This window comes from Osmia bicornis, chromosome 8, assembly GCF_907164935.1.
Source record: "Osmia bicornis bicornis chromosome 8, iOsmBic2.1, whole genome shotgun sequence".
Taxonomy (NCBI): domain Eukaryota; kingdom Metazoa; phylum Arthropoda; class Insecta; order Hymenoptera; family Megachilidae; genus Osmia; species Osmia bicornis.
Window position 1 is genome coordinate 8,090,140 of NC_060223.1, and position 25,958 is coordinate 8,116,097.

The window sequence follows — 25,958 nt, forward strand, 5'->3', positions numbered from 1 at the left end:
AATTGTTCCTAAATTACCTTTTGAATTAATTAAATTTCGACCCAAGTATCAATTCATCTAATGACTTTTAAAAAAGTATAAAATTCCATCAAAAAAGACGAGACTGATCTTAAAATCTTTGGAATGACTCCATTTCCGGAGTCATTTTAGAGCCAAGACTTGGCCCAGTGTGGATAATAAATCGTCAAGGAAAGGATCCTGGTTGAAAATCAATCAACAGACCAATGGTTTAATTGGACAGTTTATTACGTGTGCGCCGGTATAGAAATATCATACAAATCCGAAGACGATCCGAATTGGATTACGAAAAACGTTAGGTCTACGGTGGTTCCCCTTTTTTTTTCGAAACATGTACATACATTACAAGAGGAGTGATGGTAGAACGATCCTAGACAAACACCTAAACGAATCACTACTAAAACGAACCACTAATTAGCGACAATGAAGGTAGGGTAGGGGGGGGAGAAGATATTATTTACAATTCAGTGCGTTTCCCGTATTCACATGAAGCTCCGTACACTTTGGTATTTATCGAATGTACATACCTGCGTTTACAAATACAACGTACATCGGGGTAATGTGCTATCGTCGATATTATGTACTTGGCGACATTTTTTTTTGCCTTTTAAATCCTTTATACGTAAGTGTATCGATATTATGAATTAATTGCGCCTGACAATACACCGTGATCCAAATTTACAATGGACACAATCATATTATTTACAGTGTCGAGTTCTTTTGTTAGTCAATGTGACGCAGTCAATCGAGACAGAGTTGGATCTTGTTTTAAATTACCCTTCATTATTAATAATATTAGTGTTTTATTGTGGCAAATTGGTTTCAAGAAACGAAACAATACCATGGAGAAATTTGATTGTCAATTCTTGCAAAAATTTTGAATTTCTACTAATTAAATGTTGCAATGGTGATTTATTATCAGAAATGCAATTTTATTTAATTGCAGAAGAATATTATTTGATTTATCGTTCGGAAAAGGAAATCGAAATGGAAGCATATGTTCGAAAAAATAGGAATGACTTTATATTTATAAATGTTCTAAATAAAAATAGAATGTTTAATAAAATATTAGTGACACAAGAAAAATAGAGAAAAGAACAATGTTAGTCAATTTCACCTTTACTTTATTTTAAACATCTCTCGTGTTTCTTTTATTTACATAATATTTACTCGAAATAAATATTTTATTTTGTCATGAATCCAGCTCGACTTCCATTTTCTATTTGAACAAGAAAACTCGTTCAACCCCATCGACGATACTGCGTCGTCATTCTCTCTTTCTCTCTGTTTTTGCCGATAAAAACATTCTTTGGTCATTCGAACGGACTAAATCGAAACTAATCAACAAATAAAATCCATCGAAAGCATACAACCTCCCTCACCGCGCAGAGCAGAGTTCGAAACAATCTCAAGTTCCTTTATTCCGAAACGTTCGATACGTATACACGTTTTGCATGGTTAATGCAATCCTATGTTCGCAATAAAATATTGGAAACTTAAATTTACACTCGTTCCTTCCTCAGAGAGGGAGGTGAGAAAATTTTGCTACGTTTATTTTGCCCTATTAAGGCTAATTGACGTATCTGCAATTTGTCAAGTTGCAAATTTCAAGTTATGAGCAATTTGGATACTAAATGTTATTTTTTAATTCATCTCCAAAGGAGGAAGCCATATTTATGGTGTATATTCATATAATTGTCTAGGAAAGTTTTAATACTTCCTGTTTCTGTTACAGTAATGTTGCAATAATGGAACAGTAATGTTACAATATCTGTTGTAAAACAAATAAACGTGTTTGACATGTACTATGACAAACAGACGCACGTGAGCCGACCTATGGCAGCGCCATGTTGTTGAAAAAAGATTTTTGCAGATACGTCAATAGACTTATTAATCGTTCAACGAGAGATACTACCTGTTTTGCGTAATTCAGTGAAGCCCTCTACTCTTATTTCCAATGTCGTAGCAGTTGGTGACACTTTGCGACACTTTATAATTATACAAAAATATGAAAACAGAGCAAACGAGTCACACTCCCCAAGTTCGAAAAATATACTGAATATAAGTTCGCGGCGTGTGCTGCGCAATACCGCGACGCGCATGCGCAGAAGAAGGGTGTTTGAACCAACTAGAGTTAACATGCGCAGAAGAAGCGTGTTTGAACCAACTAGAGTTAACATGCGCAGAACGACCGGAAGCTCGTCATATAGGAAGTACGGTCTCTCGTTGAATGATAGCTAGACAATATTGCACCCCTTCACCCATCAAAATTGTATAACAATCAAATTAAATGTCTTACCAATTTATTAAATAATTAAATAATTAAGTTTCATTCAACAGGTCGAACTGTTCTTTCATTTTTGATCAATTGTCATCCACAATTTCTACGCACAAAAGTGGGTTTCTTCGACGTCAGCAAATTATTTTGCATAAATAATCAAACTAATTGTCTTCAATGCATTTTCTCTCTCGCTCACTTTGCAAACTACAATAATCATGTTTACGATCGTTTGATTATTGAAAGTATTTTCTTTGAAAATATTTTGTTAAATATTCAATTTTTTATTTGAACAATCCCGATTGCCGATGTTTCTCATCGCCATGCGCATTCTACCTGAGATTTCTCGTGTACGGATACATTCGTGATGTATAAGCGAATTTCTCTCGTTCACGATTAAAATGTTTATTTGCGAAACATCGAGCATCATGATTTTCACCATCTGGATAAATAATACATTGGGTAATTATCAACTTTATTCGTTTCGAATCAAAAAACGAAAAATGAGGTTTTTCAGTCACACATTTCTTCTTTTACAGATCTTGTCGATTTAAGCATTCAATCGTTCGCTATTTAAGCTCATGTTTCCGCAAATTTGATCTTTCTTTCCATTGCGATTGGTTTTTTGTTGTATTGAGAACTAGATCGTGTCCTTAACCCTTTCACGCAGCAATTTTGTAATCTATAAAAAACTGAAAAAAGTTAATGTTCATTCTTTAGCAGAATTTATTTGATGATATGTCAGTTTTCCTATTATAAACAAAAATTACGGATTCTGAGTATAAAAATTTATTCCAACACGTATCTTCAGGTAATTAATGATTTCACTCCTCTCTGTGATACAATCATGTATCAGAATCCTTCTGCTAGAGATGCTTTAAAATTTAATGAAAATTATTAATCAATTTTATGGCACAAAAAATTCATTATCATCATGGTTCAATCCCTAAGAAACAAACCTTATCTTCATTAAAAAAGGACAGTCGATTCATCAGGCGCAAAGAAGGTTAAGTTATTTCACGAAAAATTCCAGTAAGTTTACAAACTGTTCATTTTTCACCCCTAGTTGTTCTCTCAAATTACTATTCTTTTCAAGCACTTGTTGAAAGAAGACCACGAAGAAAGCGGACACTTTCGTTCTGGCCACACCGCACAGCACTATGGACTTCCTGTATCGTGATGAAGGGAATCACTGTCACTTTCAAGGTAAGTTACATAGCTATCGGTGCTGTCCGGATGTTGGCCCATATCTGGACCACCACTGTTAGGATGATGTGGACCAGGAGGTGGCAATGGACCACCACCCCCGCCACCTCCACCGTCATTCATCGGTCCACCGAGCATCCCTGGCGGTGGTAATTGTGGTGGCCCGCTATGAAGGTCGTAACCATGCATCTGAAATCAAATATTTCGGATTTTTACCAAATAACCAATCTCCTCGAACATGTATCTACAATCTAAAATAAACGAAGATATTTTTAATCAATAAATTACCTGCGATACTAAATGATGGAAAGAGGGCGTGTTGGGATCTAACCTGTCCAGATCAGTGTGAAGGGCAAAGTCAGATAGGGCTTTCCATGGTGGTTGATAAGCTTGCACTTCGAGTGGCGTCATTCCTATGGAGCTCTCGTGTCGCACGGGACTACTGGCTACCATAGGAATTCCGTGCATTCCACCGAAGCCTAATTTACGGCCATCCTGTTACAAAATATACCTGGATTCGTTAAATTGTTGAACGGTAATTACCTTATTTTCTTATTCAAAAATTTTACAGTCACAGATTTAATACTATCGCAATAAATAAAATTCTCCTTATTTATTTTTTATTTATGTACTCACCTTTTCTTGCATCTGCTGTTTCATGGCGATTGTCTTCTTCTTATCCTTGCACCGTTTATTTTGGAACCATACCCTAATGACGCGCGGGCTTAGGCCCGTCATTTCGACCAATTGCTCCTTCATCAACGCGTCTGGCCGTGGATTTGCGGCGTAACAAGTTCTCAAAGTGTGAAGTTGTTTCTCGTTCAGAACAGTACGAACTCTAGTCGGTTTTCCATCTGAACCACCGCCGCTTTTATGGCCGCCCGATCCTCGGGTGCCACCCACGCCCGCTTTGTGCGATCCACTTTCGGAGCCGGAATCTGCGAACAAACCGACGTCATGGTTATTGACGTTAATCTTTCGATTCCTTTATTTTTCAAGCAACTTTTCTTCTTACTCTCTTCTTTCCTTCTTTGCCATCTCTTTTTCTGCAACACAGTTTCATCTATTGTATATTCAATGTTATATCAATTTTTAGAGATTGCACGTGGAGATGATCATAAATATTTTACAGATTAGACTTAAAGACCTTTGAGCAATTAGAAGGTGAGTAATTAAAAGAAAAAGAGTCCACTTCCCAAGGAAGAGGTAAATCAGGAGAATGCAGAGGCTGCGACTGTCTTCCTAACCGGTCCTGTGAAACCTTCTTTCCCAGCTAATGGGAGATCCGGATAGTGATTCAATATGGCGGATGGAGAACATCTGCGTATTCGAGAGGCCACGGACAATATTGTCGATGAGCAAACTTTGACCGATTTACGGATCGCTATTGGCTCCGAGAAGAAAGAATAAAAGTTCTTTCAGAACTTTTACATTTTTCACTTCATTTCAAAAACTAGGGCTTCAATTATTTGAAACAACCAACCTTTCACTGTAGCTACTTAAATTCCACCTCTAATTGTTACCAGAATTCATTTTGATAATTGTACGAAAAAGGAAAGAAGAAAAGGGATACGCTACAAGGTGACAGTCTGTTCGGATATTAGGGTATTTGGATAATGGGTGTTCGGATACAGGAGATTCTACTGTACTACACGGTTTATCGGATTCATTATCATCGAACGACCAACTAAAAATTGCCTGATATTTATGTCGAAAAAGGAAGAAGAAAGAAAGAGCAACGTCCAAATTTTTAGTTAGGTTCAACCCCCCTTGTTAGTCGCATCGATCAGCGGTGGAAGGTAGCGGGAATAAAAAAAAAAAAAAAAAGGAGTCCAGCAGGAACCTTTCGGACACTTTTTCAGCCGACCAAACAGCGAAACCCATATGTAAACGGGTGGACGAGGGACGAGCGTCGAATTTCATTAACTCCCAATTAACGAGTAATAAGTAACTCGTGCCGCGATAAGGATCCAGTTTCCTTGGCGGTGTCCTTCGAAAGGATTTGGTAGCCGCACGAAATCGAATGTTTGCGGACGGTAAGACGAAAAGGCGACCGAGTAAACGAAATCCTGCGCCTATTTTTGCGTCCTAACCAAATAAGTGGCCACAAAGGAAGAACCGCGAGAGAGCGACAGAGGAAGAGAGGTGGATCGAAAGAATTCGTGGAAGAGAGAAGAGGAAACCTCTCGTGTCGAACGTGAAACCGATTATTATTACGACGTTTATTGATAATAGCGGTATTCGTGGGGCTACTTGTTTGATGTAAGAGTTTGTTCTTTAAATGTGCCCATGAGCAAAAATTTTTTTCCCCCATGTACGGAGGGGATCGGTGAAACTTTAATGTATTTTTTAGCGACTTTTAAGGCTACGACTTTAAAAATAGAATTTTGTGTATCTTAGATTTGAATTGATGATAACCTCCTACTAGAACCTCCTTGGTCGATTAAATATTCTCATTAATTTTTGGCTTTGATCAAACTTAACAGATGTACAATTTGTCTCGGAAACCGAATTCTCATTTTCTCTTGCAGGGTCGTAACAGGTCCTCCCATTAAACTGGATAGAAAGGAAACGACTCCCGAACGTAGGGACGGAATTGAATAAACCTTCATAAATAAAAAGAAGAAGTGAAAGAGATCGTGCGTAGTTATGTACCACGGTAGTTGGCAGAGAGGTGTTACATTTGACACCTCGGCTCCTCTCTAAAGAGTTGTCAAACCACTGGTCGTCGTGGTCGTTCGGTGGCCCGTGCTTCCTTGCATCGGAAAAAACGTTTAGGCGCAACGATTTCCATACAAAAATAAAAAGAAATAAAAAGAGAAATACTCGAGTGACAAGCACCATGGAAAATACGCGCGCGTCTCTACGTAATTGTTTACGCGAGAATTAGAAGAGGACGTTCCAACTAACCCCTGTACCGCGTTGCTATACAATTTTCAATTATCACCGATTAACCAGTGTCGTGTCATGCTGTTAGAACGACCGTCTAAATGTAATTTATCGTTGGCATATGTAAATAATGAATTAGTAATAGTATACGTCTTCTGTGTAGAAATAATAAATCATCAGGACCTCTGACGACCCTCTGTGCCAAGGGATACCCTACACTTTCAGTCTGCCCTGAGGATAAATCTTGGGCATTTTTTTAATTTTTCCAAATTTCCAGCAATTATGAATAAAATATTTTTGATGATATGATTTTGACAACCCTTCCTTATTAATTTTCCACGACGTCTCGCAGTGTTCACTAAACAGTGTTTGCAAACTCGGTAACGTAACACGACGTAAACTACACGGCGTAATTAAATTACGAGCCTTATTAGATATTTAATCCAGTCAAGCCAGGCAATATGTGTGCACGGACATATTAGGAAGGCTAGCTGGAGGAACACTAATCCTGTGTAATCCTGCCGCGTAGGAGGGAAGTGGTCAAGCCTTTCGGGTCTTAACGGCTTCAATTATCAACACCTAATTATGACCCGTGATCCTAACAAAACATCGTGATGTCACAAGGGCCCTTTGAGTTTCTACCCCTTTCGCAAATTTGCCCTTTGTGCTCCGATACTTCCTGCCCGGACAATGTAATCCACAAGTAAGTTACAACTAATATTCTATTCCTTTTCCATGTACTGAAAAATTTTGTAACTATGTATAATTAAATTTTGGCATAGAAGGAGCGAACCTTCTGACCCTCCTAATTACTCTAGTGGGTCCCAATTTTTCCTTGATTTTTACAGAATTAAGAATTTTGTAAGGGAAATACTTTCTTCTTACCGGATATCGAGCCATCATTCGGGTGCAGATGATGATTATTATTCATAAGGGATGCGTTGTTGTTATTCTCGCTTCCAGGTACACCACCGGGTCCTGAACAAAGCTTCCCACCCTCGAGGACATCGTGGTCGTGTCTGCAGAAAAGACCGTCTTGTCTCAAGGCAAATTCATCGCCAGGTACTAGTTGTCTCATGCATGCCGAACATCGGAAGCACTTTATATGATAAATCTTGCTTTTCGCTCGCATCACGTAATCGTCCTTGCTGAAACATTCGCTGCACTTGTCGCACTTCGTTCCGAACAGCCTGCAACAAATTTCACTTCGTAAGTGAAAATTGTAAGTTTCAATATCAAATCGTATGCTTCCGCGTGACAATATATCTCGTGATTTTTATTGCCACGGAAACTAGAGATCTTTATATTTTAAATAAATTTAATTATCTGAAAATGGCAGGGGTGTGGGTTTACCTGAAAATTCTAAAACCCTACTAATTCCGCTAAATATCGTAATTGAAATTACCATCTTTCTCCCGTAAATTCGTTCGTAAATTTATTTATTGCCTCTATCCGCGTCAACTCTCGTCTACACGTTACCATGAAATTTAGCTTGCACACCGGTATCGAGTAGTTAATTATCGGTTTTTAAGCTAGCTGTACTCGACTGGCTACCTGATTTCTCCGAACGAGGTAAATTGCATTCATTAGCGGTACCTCCTAAATTGTCGAATTTTATTAAATAAAAGTTCTGTACGATGCATAATTAGCTTGGACGGTAACCAGTTAATTATCAATTGCTCCGGTAATTATATCGGGGAACTCTCGATAATTAACTAAACTAGATACAGGACGATGTTGTCTTTTCGAAGCATAGTACAGCGTAATTTATTTAATGATTTATTGTTAAGAAAAAGAGGAATAACACTTGGTGGAGTTGAATCGAAGGTAATAAATCATACTTTATGGCTAATAATTGACAACCGCGTTGGTGTAGAATGGCTATTGTTATTCTCATATGAACATGATGACTGATACGATGGAAATGTTCATGTGTGGTAGGACATGCTACAACTGCAATTATCCAGGATACTGGTTAATAAAGGACGTTGGTCCAACTTAAAAAAAGATTCTATTGCCATAACAAAATTAATTATAACTGACTCCGAAAACTTTTATTGCGCGACGGTAAGATCTGTTGTTACTTTTTACGTTTCTTTCCTCTCTGACCGAATTTACTCGAGGAACGAGGATCACCCAGAAGGAAACGTTTTACCCTCGTTGTTTCGACTTTTCGAACGAGGCGACAGAGACAACAAACAGTTGTCATCGGTGTCTCTCTGGCCTGGCAAATCCGTGTCGACCGGATATGCCAGTCTTCTTCTTCTTCTTCGTCGTTTCGGAGGCGTTTCGACGTTCGATGGATCAATGCAAATAAACCGCCTGTCCTCGAAAGAGAAAAATATTTGGCGCAGGTTGTCTGGGGTTCGTGCTGATCAATCTGCTACGAGTTTGAAAAACTTTCGTCTTTTTTCTTGAAGACCCCACTCGTTTTAGATTACGTTGAACATCGAGGCTTGTTTCAGCCCTGTGAGATTTTCAAATCTTGTTCTGACTTATTTGTTTCTATCTGTTAGGGTTGCTTTCTATCGTTTTTTCCTAATTTGTTATATTCTATGGATTGAATAATGCACAAAATAAAAATCGTATAATATTTTTATAATAGCGTATTAAACGTGTAATAAATCAATCGTTTGTTTTCACCCTTTACGCAAGTTAAACAGCTTCCTCGATGTCGACAGATATTAATTTTACGTTCGATGCAACCACGTGTGAACTGCACTTTTTTGTTGCAGTTGCGTTTCCTCGAGCGCATACGATGGCTTCTGTATCTCCAGATAAAAATACACTGAAGATACCCTCTGTCAGTTCTTACTTTCATCGCTTCCTCCCTTCACTGTCGCGTTTCTTTTTTACTTTTCTGCAATCCCGTCGTTTGCAAATGCGAGGGGGCCCGCTCTGCTGCCTACCTACCGATGACCATGCAATTGTTCTTCCGACAATTTCTTACCTAACATAGTCTCGTTTGCAGTAGGTTTTCCCATCCCGAACGAAACAGGTGCAGTGCTCGTCCAAAAATTGTTGGCACTCCGCGCACTTCAAACAAGCTGCATGCCATTCCAGATTCGGTGCAACCCGCAAAATCCACTGGTCATGTATCCGTCCACCGCATCCCACACAGTGTGAGCTTGTACTCTCTGAAAATAAAAGAAATATCTGTTAATTACATATGTTACAAAATTATTGTTAATTGAGAAAAGTACGAAGATCACAAATTTCATTCCCAATTTAATATATTTCACAAAAAGTTAATGGAAGTACTTGGAATTAAAGGGTTGCAAGTGACAGTTCTTGAAATCCTTGAAAATCATCAAATACAATATAATAAATAATAAAAATGTCATTCGCATCCATTTGACGATAAGTACCTCAATTAATTTTGACTCTTTTAAAAAAGTCTCCACGAATGGATGTCTGTTGCCGAAGGAACATTCTTTCAACTAAATATCTGCATAAAACGATTCTCCCTTTCATCTTTCTTCCATCGGCGTAGCATTGAAAACGCGTAGCTCGAAACCGCGTCATTTGTGCCGTCAATACGGACACTTCTCGCGAAAATTACAGTCATCATCTTTTGTTTCGAGAGCGGGATGCGTGCAAAAAAGTGGACAAGTCGAGACTTCAGTGAGTGCCTATTGATAAGGCGTATTTTAACGCGGTGGAAAAGAACGAAGGGGTTTGGAGGACCCTATTGTTGAAGAGATCTGATTTAACCGTCGCACAACCCTCGTACGCAGTCAATTTCATATCTATCGTTCAATATCGATGATGAATTCCATCGCGTCATTAGAAAATTTCACTGATCGTCGAAAATCTGAAGAAAAAAAAGAAAGAAAATGAAAGAGTATAGACGTGGCTACGGTGGTTGCCCCACTGTTGTGGATCGTTCTGAAATTAGTCGTCGGTCGGGGCGCGTTTGCGCGCTGCAGACGCGAAACCGTGAAAAGAAGAAATTCTGACAAGGGTGGGAAGATGAGAAAGAGGGGAATGGTGAACACAGAAGGACGAACAGGGGACGAAGTTGGGCGGTGCACTTTCAGCTCGGTAGCTCGAAACTCCGCCCAGGTTTGCCGTGCTTGAAACCATCGAGTCGGCGCAGGTTCTTTGCCTCCTTCGGCGAAATGCATTTCTCCTTTGCACACTCAACACTCCCGTGCCTCTCCGACGTCTTATCGGCGAATCGGCGAGAGATGTTCGATAAATTTCGGTGCATCATCCCCGTCAGCCCATTTTACTCGCCCTTAAATTTGACGCCTGTCGTAATATTGTTCCTCCGCATATCCACTCTGTTGCATTTTTATTTCAGTTTATTTATTTCGTTCTTCCTTCCCCTTTTACTCGGAATATTCTCATCTTTTGCTTGTGAAGTTAGTGGCTTTTTTGTTGGTTCATATGGCGGATTTCGAGATTTGTAACTCGAATTCAAAGTAGTCTATTTAAAGTTTTATCACTTAAAGTAATAGGGATGCACCTAAATTGTGTAATGAAAATTTATTATCGGTATCTTAAGCCGTGGTAAATCAAAATTATAAAAACAAAATGTATTTTATGCCTTTGAAGTTAACGGAGCCAGGTGATTGGCCGGTTACATAAATTATAATTATAGTCCAGTAAGAAATATTGTACTGCACTTGTCAAAGTGCATACACATTCAGGTGACAATAAGTTGCTCTTTAATTTATTTTGCCACAATAAAGTATGTTAGTATCCAACAGAATAAATGCCACGAATGAAATGTGCAGCAATGAATATTGCATAATGGTTTCTGTAAAGAGACAGCAAATGCATATGAGAAATTATATGTGCAGTTACAGTCTTGCTTGCAGTTGAAACGCATGCAACTTTGATTCATAGAACCTATCGTAAAACATAATTCATTGATCTAATAGTATTTATGAATTGTCTCGAAAATATTTGTGTTAAAAACAGAAATTTCAAATATCTCTAATTTTAGAGATTTCTATTATTTTGAGTGAATTTATAATGACTGCATAGAAAATAAAGTTTATACCACCTGTTCCTTGTTATTTCTACCAGTGAGATAAATTCTCCAGAAGCATTCATTTTTCATATTCTTCTATCAGACGTTATTTACACTTCACTATCATTAAATTATTAATGTGAAAATTAAATGTATCTCAGAAGGAATTTTGTTTAATATTTCATACTTGCAAACTCATATTATATACTTGCATAATTAAACCTTATCTATAACACACGACTACAAAACTTGTTATTTTTATCAATGAAAATAAGGTATATTTAGCAAATGCTAAAGAAGTTTTCTATTTCACAAAAATCAATATACATATCGAGAAATTTTCATTTTACAAATAGCAAACCTATAATATTCCACACGTTCATGAAACAAGGCATCGACAATTACGATATCTCTCTATCAATTGGCTGGTCTTCGTTAACTTTTGTACTACATCCAAAGTTAAGCGTACATTGCAATTTACATTATCGTCTGATAAGTATAAACAGAATGTGCTATACGTCATGCACGGGTATACACGATAACGATCGTACTTGCACAATACGACCTCGTTCTTGTAACAACTGGTTGAAATAGTAAGTAGAACCTTACACCCTGATAAACGATACCTTTTGTGTTGGTAAAAATCCACAGGATGGACAAAATAATAGAAATGAAAGAAAGTTTGAAGAATTTTTTTCTTTCCTTCGGTATCTTCTATAATTAATATAGACATTTGGTCTGGACATCATTGAACCGAATTGATCATTTTTAGAGACTAGTACTTGAAGAAGATTGACGTAAAAGACTGTGTGAAATTTCTATCAGTTTATTTCAAGAAGAAGTCGAGCTATATTGAAAGCAACAGATGTCTAATGTTATATTAACACTTTGACTATCATAGAAAAATAACTGAGTTAGGAAGAAGTTAATAAATTATTAAAACTTGCAAATCCAAATGGAAATTTTGAACTTTAAATTCTATTTTTCTCTAAAAGCGATTTTTACCTAATAAAAAGAAAATGATTAAGGAAAAAAGAAAAGTGTAGGAGGGCGAAGTGATCGAGACACTGTAAGTTTTACGATGGAACAAACACCATCCGGCTTAGCTTCCGACTTGACGAAAGTTTTACCTCGAAACCGGTAAAAACACGGTCCCTCGAACGTTTCCTGACCGGTTGGAAAATAAGAAGAACATACACGCACCGTATACACGATAGCGCGGATAAGCTTACAGATGAGTTTTCATTCTTTTTGCTTTGTTCCAGCGCGTACAGCCAGATGTAAATGCGCGTGGAAAAAGGGTTGAGATTTACGGCCACCCTGAATCGCCTCGACCACGTGTGGATAAGATTTAACCCTTTTCTGACCAGTCAGACATATATTAGGTGTACCAATGAATAATACACTATTCCCTGGATAAATTAGAAATTTTTATAAACCTCCTCTTTCATTATTTAAATACATTAAATTTGTGGTCATTGTAAAAGTGAAATTAAAAAAAAAATACTACTATTTCTAAATTATAACCAATTTCTTGCAGAGATATCCAAGTTACTTCTTTTAAAATTAAGAAGAAAAGAAAATTACAATAATAAAGAATGTAAAAGGAAAAATAATTATCTCCGCAATTCGTGGCCCATGATAATGACACGAGATACAAAGTAGAATTTGACAAACGACCGAGCTTCCAGGCGATGCAAAAATCGATCATTTCTACCGGATGTCCTCTCTACAACACCTTATACACGCAGTGAGTCCTCGCGACCACCATGAAGAATCCCGAGGAGGCTGTGGATAAGGTCAGAAGCAGGGACAAGGAGGGGTAAGGAGGACAGGAGTGGCGGAGGTAAAGGCAAGGGCAAGTTCGGCCAGGATCAAAGAGATTCGAAGGAGAGGAGAGTGTCGGCGGCGTCCCATTAGCTTCCAGAGACGACAACCGCGTCGTATCTTCGAGAGTTGGCTGTGCATCGATGCACCTTTCGCTTCCTCTCTGTCTCTTATAAATATGGAACACACTCGGATTTATGATCCGATTTATGATGAATTCACAATCCGTTAGATATTTGCTTGGATACATCGTTGCTTTTTGTAGCCGTACGGTTGACAGGTGTACCAAATTGAATTTAACTCTAGCCTTGAATTTCAATATTAATATATTGTCAAAATTAAGCCTGGAAGTCTAATTTGTCCGAAGACTGAAGCAGAACTGATAGCTACCGATCACAAGGATTTAAATTGAAAACCGAACGACCTTTGCGATGTTTGAGGAATCTTATACGGCGTAAGACGGAAACACTTGGCGTGTTTTCAAAGACTTATCGAGCAACTCGTTAAGAGAGTAAATAAAGAGTATACCGATCCTGGTGCGAGGCAACATCGATCCGCGTTTAGAAAAATGGAAAAAATTGACATTTCGAAGTCGACTTTATAATATATGCGGTAATAATGAATGCTTAATTGACATCGCGTTGCACCGACGGTGTACGATTTCTGGAAAGCATGAATAATGCATGCGATCCACGCGGCTTCGGTTATAAAATATTCAATTTGCCATTTAAATATTACAGCGATTCAAGAGCAATCGAGAGACGCCGTGATACGCGTACAATGTGTATCAATCGCCATCGATTAATGTTTAATTAAAAATCAATTAATCTGTTGATAACAGTTCTACGTTATGTAGAAAATATAAAATTTATTTTTCGCGAGTTCAAGTTTCTTTTTCATTCGTATATGATACTTCAAAAGAAATGACAAGTTTCGTTCCTCGATTAATTTGCGAGCCTTCCGACACCCTTAACGAAGATATGTAAATTATGATACTCGATATTCTGACCTGCTGATCAAACACCCTTAACCGTACCTTTTTTTTTCCTTCGCTCTTTTAGTAACACGCTACCCCAAGATACCTCTTTCATCCTTTTTCCCTCTATCCCACTATTTTTTTCTCGTTTCACTTTTGTTCGGTCCTCTTACTCTATTTACGTTCCTTTTTATTTTTCCACTCCTCTCCTTCGTCTTATCTACCTGTTCTAAATTCAGCATATTTTCTGCGGCTCCCATCTACTGTCAAGGGATATCCATCGTTTTATACGAGTTGAAAAGAAAACAATCATATTTAGAAAAATAAGGTCTGAGAGGAAATAAAATAAAATTACAGCGTAAGATAACTATATCTGTTCTGATTATAATTGGAAAAGACGTAGCCAAAAGAAAGGAATGCTAAATCTAACTGTTTGGTTCGAAAGGAACGACGTGGATTTTCGAGAGGACCAGATGCATTCTTCCTCGAGAAAGTGGACAAAAATTCGTGAATGGTTAAAAGAGTGTCCGATGAAACATAGCGAGGTAAATCGGAAACGCGGAGGAAGGAGGGCGGGAGGGTGGCAGGGGAAACAGGAACAAGGAGATACGTTAGGAGAGTAGCGGTTGCAGTGTTACAGAAGGACGAGGAAAAGAAAACGGCGCCGTGGACTGTGTCGAGGATGTCTGGTTGGCAGTTCAGAGGCGCCGACCCGGTGTCCCACGGCGTTTGTTTGGTATTTCATTAACACCTCCGCTAATTATTTCCCTTTTTTTGTGCGGCTCGGCCGGTTTCGTAGCAGGATCGGGAATGCACCTTACAAGTCGCGAGTCCAGCCTTAAGGATACCTTCAGCCTTCGCTCGTGGATACCGTATATGCTTGTGCGGATGTAAAATGCGTTCGTCGAATATCATTTATAAGCCGCGTATTGCTCCTTCCGAATTCAAGCGAGTCGGGGATTTTTCTCATTTTGAATGCCCTTAGGACACCGATGACCGCCACCGCAAATTAGATATGCTTGAATAATTAAAAGAATTTTTATATTTCTAAAATTCAAATTAATAATTAACGATTCCTGTATAATGTAGGTAAAAACAAATTTGACATTTTTTTGGATGAATGAAGTATCTACATTGGCGTATAACAGAAATTTTATATAGAGACTAATGATAATAAGTAATTTGAAACGTAACAAAGCAGGTGTAGCGATGATGTACCAATAATGATAACTAATTGGAATGAAATGAAATGATAATACTGACCGGTTTGCTCCTTTTTTTCGACTTATGCGTATGCATGTTTCAATACGCGATTCATGAATTTTTCATTGTCATTAAGATACGTTTTGCGTTGCATCTTGAGCTACTTTATTATACATTCTGTAAATTACATCAAGACTCATTTTTATGTTACTGATTTGCTTACAGACTTTTCTTCTATTCATTAACCAAGGTGTAATTTTTATTTTCAAATAGATTCCAGATAATTAAAATTTTTTATCTTAAAGCCATTTTGTTCATAACAATGATATTATTTAATTGATCTTGATTATATCTTATTTATTTTCAGTCCCAATTTACCTACCCCACCGTCATTAACCACGTAATTAAGACTTGCCACAATTACTTAAAAAGCAACACCAGAATTCTGATCGCGTGTATTCAGCTCGTTCCTAACGATTCGCTTGGAGGTAATATAGCAAGACGAAGGGATAGAAAGAAAGAGAGTGAATAGCGATAACGTTACCGAAACGTCGGCGTCGCGACGGAGCTGCTGCACGCAAAGCAGGCGCCTCTCGTATCCAATGGAGGCCGATACAGCACCGTGGCTAGCACTAAATTTAGGATGTATACTTAAATGAACGAAAGGTCGTCCTTAGATATCCCCGGGGCCGAAATTTATGTAGGTGTTGTCCGTGGCTTTTATCAGTCCGGCTGGCATTCCTTTGCGTCCACCCGGCGCCCCGGTGTCGCCCGAGAGCAGGTTCTAATTCGTGTGACTGCGACCCGGTTCCTCGAAATTCGGCTCGTCTTCGTTCTGGACGCTCGCGAAAAAGCTCGCACGATCCGTCGTATTTATACTTTGACGCGCGAACCAGCGAAATTATTCCGAGTTATCTCGCCGAGGGGCTGTACTTCGATTTGTTCGAGAAACCGCGCGGATAATGTTCACCCGGACCCCGGGACGAACAGCACCCTCGGCTTCCACGACAGTTTCAGCTTCTCTGTTAGTGCGTGCCTTCAAGTTTTCCGTGCAAATTATTAAAATATGTGGTTTTTTAACGTATGTAGTGAACGAAGATAAAAGACCGGCGCTTGTTTTTTGGATAAAAATGGTGTTCGTTAATTAATTTCAACCATTGATGGAAACCTTCGTCAAGATTATTTAATTCTTCCAAAAGTAAGGAGATTTTGAAAATATACGTTTCCTAGAGCAGTAGCACAATTAGGAGGAAAGGATCAGAAGAACCAATTATCCCCCTATTAAGAAATTGAAAATTCTTTTTTTAATGAGTGCCGGACTGATCGAACGAAAGAGAAATACCTATCGATACACATTATCTTTTCAATATTTATAAGCTCGACGTGGGTGGACCAACGCAATTTCTTTTCACACGAATCGATCCTAATCGTTTTCGTGTTCTGGCTACACCTTATCCTTTTCGACTTCGTTCTATGTTCGGGCTTGAAGAGTGCATAATCGTGCACCTGACTTGTTAACCAGAAGGACAAGAGATCGCCAGTTGCTCGATCGTTGATTTCATACGGTCACCGCCTAAGTGTATAGACTGAAAAACAGCTACAAGTTGTACCCGTTCGATTGAAATTTGTTTAGAATAAAATTTCCATTCTTTAAAAATAAAAATTGCACAATCAGTTCGTTGGTTTACTAAAAAATTATAAAATTCTCTTACCACGATTCTGTGCAAAAGTTTTGTGAAAGCATTACGCGATAAACTGATTTTATTTCAGAAAATTTATTCAGTTGTAGTATTTTTTCGTGTGCAAAGTAAAACATTGCTCATTGACTGACGTAAATTTACACAGCGGCTTTACGGTTGCATTTTTCCAAAAATATGGAAAAATTTGTGAATCGCTGCCGATTTTACAAAGTTTGCTTTATTCGTTATGCTAATTATTGCACTGCTAATAAAATTTCGACAAATATTCATGAAATTCCGAAACGAACACAGTTAACGTAACTGGCTGTGTAAATTGAAATTCCAAGAATTTCTTTTTTATTCGCCAATTTTTTACAAACGAGTAAATTGCAAGAAGCAATACACTGTAGGTCATTTGAATGGAAACCAATAAAACACTTTTCCATATACTATTTTTAAAACTCTCTTCCGTTTGATTACTAAATAAAGTACAGGTTGTAAATCTTTGTTAAGTGTATTTTTAGTACCTCATAGTTATGGGACATAGGATTGTCATAGTTAAATCAACAGGTTAAAATGGTTGTAATTTTACGATCTGAAAGGTTAAAATACTTTTGCAATAATATAAATATTATTGTTCCCTAAATCATCCTTCAACTTATGATCTTGATAACGAAATGCAAATAAGAAAGTAGTTGAATATAAACATAAATCTTCCTTTAACTTTCATCGGTCAGTTACTTAAAGGACTATTAAATAAAGTAATTTGCTTTTTATTATTGGCTTTTTAATTATTTTAATTGAGAAATATTTTGATTTAAAAAATCAGAATTTTAGAGCCTCGATTCTCTGGACAAAAAATGCTCAATTCGCCAGAGAATAATTCCCGATTTTCACTGGAATAATAATCATCAACGGCATGAGAAATATATTTCAATGTTCGACGAAAATTTGCAAAATGTCACATCGAGTTATTGAATAAATTAACAAAATTCACATCGAATTGCAGAAAAATACTTTCAGAGGCTTCGAAAGGAAATTTGCAGTGGGAAATAATCGTCGACGAGGGTGAATTTATCGAAATTTCCCAGACGTGGCACCGTGTTGTTGAATAAATTATTGACGATACAAAATGACGTTCACGCTCGAATCGTTGTCGCATCGTGTTCCCGGTGTCATTACACAGTAATATCGTCGAGTATGGGCTTCCTAATTCTCTTCAGGAATTAGCGTCAGTGACAAGAAGCAGACCTTGGCACATCGACCACTATTCCGACACGGTTTTACAGCTTATGGTCATCGACGAGCCATTTGGCCGCTTTTGGGAGAACGATGTCCAGAAGGCCCCACGAGACTCCCGTCAGCCCACGGACCTTCTTTTGCGACCATTGTAAACCGAGCTTTCCGGGCCCTAACGCCGGCGCCAGGTTTCGGGTTTACGACACTGAATCGATATGGTCCCATCATTAGTTCGCTTTAACGAGCACGGACCACTGTCCTTCCGTTTCATTCCGTTGTTCTTGCTCGCCTCTATCCTACACTATGGGCCCAATTTGCCTTCTTCCACCCCATTCACAACTACACTCTGTATCATAACCGGATTTTCGTTCAAGAATTATACATTTAACTTTAGATTAATAGACCCTGAATAGACGCTGATCAAGGGTTAACGAATCAGAAAATCTGCAACTTTGTTATAAGAAGAAATTGCTAATTCTAAAATCAGAATTCGCAGAGCAGACATTTTGACGGGAGTGTAGATGAAATAAGAACCGGAATAATACGATGAAATAGGTGCCGTGTCCACACGATCGAGATATGGAAAAAAACGACATTCCCTGATTTGTAATGCCTAATCACTCGGTACACATGGTTATCAGCGATCGAAGACATCCTTCGCTTATTACTAATACCGAAAAGAAATCGGTGCTGCTTTCAACAGATCAAAGCCAGACCGCTTCGAAGGAAAAACTGTTCTCAGTATCAGACGTTTCGATAACATCGCTGTTATCAGGACCAACGAATTGACTAACTGTCTGATAAAATGACAAGTATGTTTCGCGTCATCAATGCTGATCCAACGTCACGATTATATTCTATTTTTCTTCTTTTTTTCTCACGTATCAAATGCTTTTGGGAAAGTCAAGTTTCATTGGCACGTGTTTGGCTTATTAAACTTTCAACACTCGTATTATTGATATTTGCAAAACATCATAATGTACTGATAATAATTTACAAATGATAAGAGAAATTTGATTTCTAAAAAACATATATGATTATCAGTAATTACTTTTCGAATTCGTTGAGTCATTACTCTTCTGTCACTCTAATTTTGTACGTTTGTGAAATATAGATACATATTATAGAAATTTAATTCTTAGTTTGGAAAGACGAGAAATTGAATTTTTTTCGAATCATAATTGAAATAATGAATATGTATTTGCAACATGATAAAATTTGATATTTTATTGTACTCTTTAAGTTGGTGTCACTTCGTTCTTGCATCAAATCTTATCATTAGTTCTTCTAACCGATCGTTCAATGATTATTCTTAGATCATCGAAGAAAATACTGCATGTCAACTACTTCGTATATAATCGATATGAAAATTATTATTTTTTAAAATAAATTCTAAATATTCAAATTATTTGAATTATTCGAATAGTTGAAATCGTAGTAAGGAAGGGTTCATTCCTGGGAAACTTTGCGCGAGGAAAATTCGATTTTCACGGATACTAATAGCTTTCGAAATGAAGACAAATTATCACGTTGTTCTCACAAGTTTCGTCGCTTCAATGGACAGCTTAATTTAATTTAAACCTAACAGTGTCCAGAAAAAAATCGATTACGAGATTAAAAGAAAAATAGTATAGATCGTTTTCAGAATTATTATCATTCACGCTTTTTTATTATTTTTCTAAATTTCATATTTATTGCAGATTTGCACTATCGTTTCAACAATCTCGATAGTTGGTCGAAACAAGCCGAAAGCATCGATTAAGAGTAAAAGCAAGGGCTGCTAGCAAGACACTGATAAATGTCTACGTGCGCCGATAGAAAAAGGAGCCAAGGCTTAATTCAATTGCAGGCCGCCGTTCCGCAAACACTCATGATAATTCAATCAAGCTCACCCCATCGAGTTATACCGATTCCACCCTCGGAACTGGCCCCATTCGGCCAAGAACCCCGTAGGAGCACTGCAGAGGGTGGAAACGGCTCATAATCTCCGTATGAGAACATCTGCACTCTAATCGGCTGATGATTTCCACCTAAACCTACGTCCTCGGTGTCCCTTCGACCCACACACCCCTTCGTTTGTAAATCATCGGCTTGTCTATGAAAATTATCATCCAACATTCCTCATTCCTATGCACTTTTTATATTTTTATTATTCCATTTATAATAACCGTGATAAAATATTCTAATTGATATGGGGATAGATTTAACCTAAGAGTTTAAAAGGGTTAATGACAGTCAAGTACCAAACAGAACATTTTATGGAAAATTTCGCCATCAAATTAATCAGTGTTAATTTCAATATTTGTGCAAGTGTTGGGAAATATTTATCAGAAAATATATGTTATCTTGTAAATCATCGATGATACACGGAAATGGAAAGACGGAAATTGTCAAAGTTTATAAATATAAAAAATTTAAGAATTGATTTTATAATTTAAAGTATGGAAATTCTCTTCTGCATCTACGAATCTAAAATCAATATCGCTTTTACGAATTCAACGTCATAATAATTATCTCTCACTGTTGTAAAAATAATACTGCCTTTAAAAATAGCCTTGCACGATTATACCTTGAATATATTATATATATATCTTAATTATAAAATCACATTAATAAGTATGATTTCAAAGTAACGATGAACGCCCTTAAAGCAGTACAAAGTTTTCGTCTTCGTCTAATATTAATATCTTTATTTATTAAAACCTTTCTACAAAAAAATTGGAAGTCAAAAGTGACGCGAAGAAAATAATCATCTGATTCGTAATTTATTTTTACAACAGTAACTATATTAAATACTATTGCATTGTACATTAGAACCACGTGGTTCTATTTTAATTTTATATCACAACAGCATTGTGCACTCGAACCTGCTGCAAGAATAGTTCATCATAATAAATTTATCTCGAACGAAATTCTAATAAGTTTATTTAAGTTTTGCTCGTTTATAAAACTGTATTACCTTTTCAAAGGCCAATTTCTGTTTTTTACATTTTTGCTGCACATATTACATGCAAATATGCGGTCGATAGGAAATTACTTTAATTATAGTGATTACGCAAAGCAACATACTCGAATAAGTATTTTCCTTTTTCTTTTAGTATATTTTTCTGATTAGATAGACGGAAAACGTATGTGGATATTATCGAGAAATTTTCCAAGAAAATAGAACAATTTACCAGGAAATATTCCTACGTTTAAAATTATTAATTATAACAAATGAAATTCTTCAAACATTCAATTATACTAGGTTTTTAAACAAAATAACGTAATTGTGCTTTAAAAATGAAATAATAAAATTATTTAAAATAATATTTCAAATGGCGTTATTTTAAAAGTGCCCATGTGTTCTGAAGATACCGAGGTTCTCCAACAAATGCAACTCTTTCTTTTTTTTTTTTGTTTCTTCAATGATGTCCATTTTTCTCTTTTTACGTGTCAGAGGAAAGGGCGAAGGCAGATATTTAAATATTTTAAAGGCAACGTCAAGCGAAGTTATACGCGTCGATGAACGGTGGAGCGAGAGGAATCCCCACCATTAATGTCGCAGTCGCTTTCGATGCACGGAATGCTGATACCGCGTAACTTTTAACGTCTAATCATGCAAATGTATGAGCCGTTAATTAAAACCGATGCAAGTTGCATTTTACTCGGTGGCAGCAGGGAAAAAAACTTTCTTTCCTCAGCCACCGAACGGAATTTGTGAAATCTTGTAAATTTTCTGACGTTTTTCTCCCGGTTTCGTTCAGCAACCGAGTAAAATGTATGGCATGAAAAAGATAAGGGAGCAACGTTAATTGAACGCTGTACAATTTATATTTCGACGGTTAAATTATTCCAACACCCACGTAATTCAATCTTATTTATATTCTTCAACATTGTTTCGAAACTTATCTTACGATTTACTTTGGGGAGAAAATATTTTCACTGTACTTTTTCGATTAAAATTCAAGCAACGAATTATGCGATCGTTATTGCGAACATAAATTTTGGTAGAAATAACTGTGCACAGCTTTCCAGCGTTTCGAAAATCGTCGCTATTAGAAACGGTCGTACTGACAGACAGAATTCGCTTGAGTTTATTTCTGATTGCACCCGTGGACCGATTCGGCGGTCGGCTATTCGGCAGTTAAGTAGAAACAAATGAAGTGAATTCGAGGAATTCGAACTAAGACTGTGGTCTTCGGGACCGCTCTAAATAGTTTTTCGAAATCAAACGATCTGCTCAAATCTCCTTTTCTTCTTCTTCGTCTCGCTTGGTTTTAAGTTCACCGATTAAAACAATTCACCGTGTTTAATAAATTTTTATCTCTTTTTGTTTACAGAATAAAGAGCTGCATTTGTCAACATTCTGAATAATAAAAAAGGAAACTGAATATGTTCTGTTTATAATGAAGCTTTCTATGGGGTTGCAAGTGTAAATGGGAGAGATATATTGCAGACGGATTCTCATCGGTACCATGATCATAATTAGATGAGATAAATGGCTGGATGGTAGTGTTTCGTTGGAGTAATTACGATCGACGTATAGAATTCATAATCGTCTACGAAACGCGGGAAATACGTGTTAAACGAGTTGCCTTAACAGCGTGTAACGTTGAACGATTGAAAGTTATCGTTGAATCGCCACACGCTACTGAATATTCTATGGTTACAACAGATTTATCTGATTGCGAGGATGCACGGTACATGCCGACGCTTTAATCACTTTTATTCGTCCGAAGAAATCGTTTCGAACAAATGAAAATAAATCATTTTTCTGAGAGGGTCCTGACTTTTCTGCTAGCAAAATAAACGAAGAACCTTATTCAAAACTAACAAAATTTTCCAGTCGAGACTAGTAGAATCTTCAGATAGTAGAATACCCGAATAGTGGTGCATTCAGACAATAGAACGCCTATTGTAATCAAAATTAGCGGTTGTTGCGCGCGGCGAAAACACGTCCGAATTGCGAATCAACCTCTATTTACTACGTTTTATCTACTATGTTTTAAATAAAATTGTTCAATGAATTTTGATAATTATGGACTGCATAGTTACTACTTGTAGTTCCTGCAGTGAAGCCTTATGACAACTGTTATCAGCCTCATTAGTTTCTATCAGTACAACTTTAACTTTTTCTTCACAGACGAATTAATAGCGAAATCCTGTAAACATGGCATAAATTATGGGGTCTTGTCTCTTCGCTAAATTAACATAATATCATAGCTTATTTATATAACGAAATACTGTATGTTGGCACGCGATTTTGATAAGAGCTTGGGGGTATAGTTTGTTAACTCCAGGTGATTCTTGAAAATGCACCATTATTTATTTAGTAGTCCACGTATTTCTCGATTGAGCTAAGGAATGATGTCGAACTTGTGGCTTTCACGACGACCACTGACGTTGCTATTTAAAGTCCAACCACTGACAGGTCAAATTTCTGTGGCTTTTTTGGAAGCGTTCTTTGCTCCAATCTTTTACGAACGTGAAAGTAAAAAAAAATGTCACTGAATTTGACTATCTTGCTAGATATCTTTGTTATAATATAAAAATATCAAAGGGGTGAAATTATGAGCAGGAGGCATTAACCCTTTCCTCTAATATAGTAATGTTCTACAATAGTATGGTTCTTTGGTTCTGTTATTTGTAGAAAATTTCATCCCAATTGCTTTGTTTCATTGAAATACAGAAACTGAATCTTTGATATTTTTATTAAAATCTTCGGTACTTGAGGGATAAAGAGGACCAGCTGATGCACAGTCATTAAAAATTGATAAATGATCAATGAAAATGCCATGGGATATTGAAATATCATTAAGGACAACAAAGAAATAAAAATAATTGGTAGAATATTGATAGCTGGTGCAATGCAATTGGCAAAAATTCCCGTCGGCCGCGAATTTCAGCGAATCGACCAACACTTTTGTGTTGGCGATGAAACGAATAGCTTTGATCTGTGTAATAAAAATTAATAGCAACATTATTGTCAATAAAAAATTGAAGATTCTTGAAACTATCGATGCATATGTTCCTACCACTTTTTTTTGTTCAAACCAAGGTTAATTCCTCCTAAATTCGAACATGATCTCATTGCTGGAATATGTAGTTTAGCTAGATTTATAATATAATTTCAATCGAACCTGATAAAGCTTACTTTTTAGAGAAGAATAAAAATCGGAGTCCATCGATAACATATTATAAACGATATATAGATACTATAAAATATTCCATCGATATTTCACAATTAAATTCAATTGCTGTTATAACTTCTGATTATAAATAAAGTTCTATTTTATCCTGACGCAAATGTCATCGCTACTAAACACGATCAATAAAGTATCAATTTTATCTTTTTTCATATCGTAAAATCTTATTATTGCTACAAATTACTGAAAAATTATTTATATTCCATGACACTTTAGAAGCCTTTGCAGTCAAAGGCACAAAATGTCACTTTGATGAAACTATAAAGTGTCACTTTTTGAAATAAGCAAGAAATACCAGACGATAACGATTTAGAAAGTAGGAATACGTACTTTGGGAAGTGAGGTCACCGGGTTCGTCCTGTATGTTAACGGGTGAGATTTTCACTGACCTTGGAGGGCCCTGAAGGCTGAGGGGCCCGGGCCCTCCGGCAGCGGCCATCCTCTGCATCGCTGCACCCCCGATTTCCATCGCTCTTCCAGCCCTGCGCACCTCTTTCGACGACTTTCGAGCAATCTTGAGGCCTTCCTGCCAAGTACGACCTCCGGTCGTACTTACTTATTTTCGACAGAATTTCACGAAAGTGTTTCAACCCCTCACCACTTCCACAGTTACTCTCCCTTCCCGAGGAAATTCGATAGTCGAACCGAGGTAACACTATTAATCTTCACCGATTAATCATCAGAAAATTTCACTTCTTCGACAAAGAATTCACTCGTTGTCCCTTTTCATCGATGAAACACGCGATAGTTCACAATTACCTAATGTCCTTTTCGACGAATTCCTTTAATTTCATCATCAAAACCTTGCACCACTTACAGGATTCTCTGTACTCAGTCCACAAATCTTTTTAATCAGCTAAATGTCACCTTACTCGAAGTTATCCGTGCACTCTGTTCGTCGGAAGAATTCCATCATAGCCATAGTTGTTGCGGAATTACACTCCAGCGACGGATCAGTGGATTTTCGCACACGTTAAACTAATATCTGGATCCTTGATCCTTCACAGACCTCGAAAAATCATCGAATCAAGCCGGATAGAGTATCCCCCGGACGACTAACCGATCCTTTCCAAGCGAATTCCCTGGAATCGCCCCTCCTCGATCGAGAATTCGATCGGCCAAGCCCAACGATCCAGCGATCGTCTCGATCCTACAGGGATGGTAGGGTTAAAAATTGATTGCTCGCCACGCACCATCCATCAGCATTGGGAAAAAAAGGTTGCTCGCGGGTGTAGGATTATTCCCTTGTCACTCGCGGCGAACGGTTCGTAGCGGTAACGAAAAATCAGGGAGAAAGGGGGGTTGGAAAGGAGGGCTCGGGAGGGAGAGGTTCGTAGGAACAGTGAGAGAGAAAGAGAGAAAGAGAGAAGGGAAGAGAGAAAAAAGAGAGAAAGAGAGAACACGTAACACGACACAACACACCAACGAAACTGACGGCGCGGGGCCCTGGGAGGCACTGACTGCCGGTTTGTCT

The 25,958-nt window shown here is 37.5% G+C and overlaps 1 protein-coding gene across 1 annotated transcript; it reads right to left on the reverse strand.

The window, feature by feature from the left end:
• Window positions 1-225: 225 nt before the first annotated feature.
• On the reverse strand, window positions 226-25,958 carry LOC114878097 (insulin gene enhancer protein ISL-1). The gene is given in 7 exon segments (XM_029191509.2): window positions 226-3,691; window positions 3,791-4,000; window positions 4,002-4,013; window positions 4,139-4,440; window positions 7,277-7,581; window positions 9,342-9,528; window positions 24,815-25,958. Coding segments are annotated over 7 exon segments (1,392 nt in total). The 5' UTR covers window positions 24,954-25,958; the 3' UTR covers window positions 226-3,454.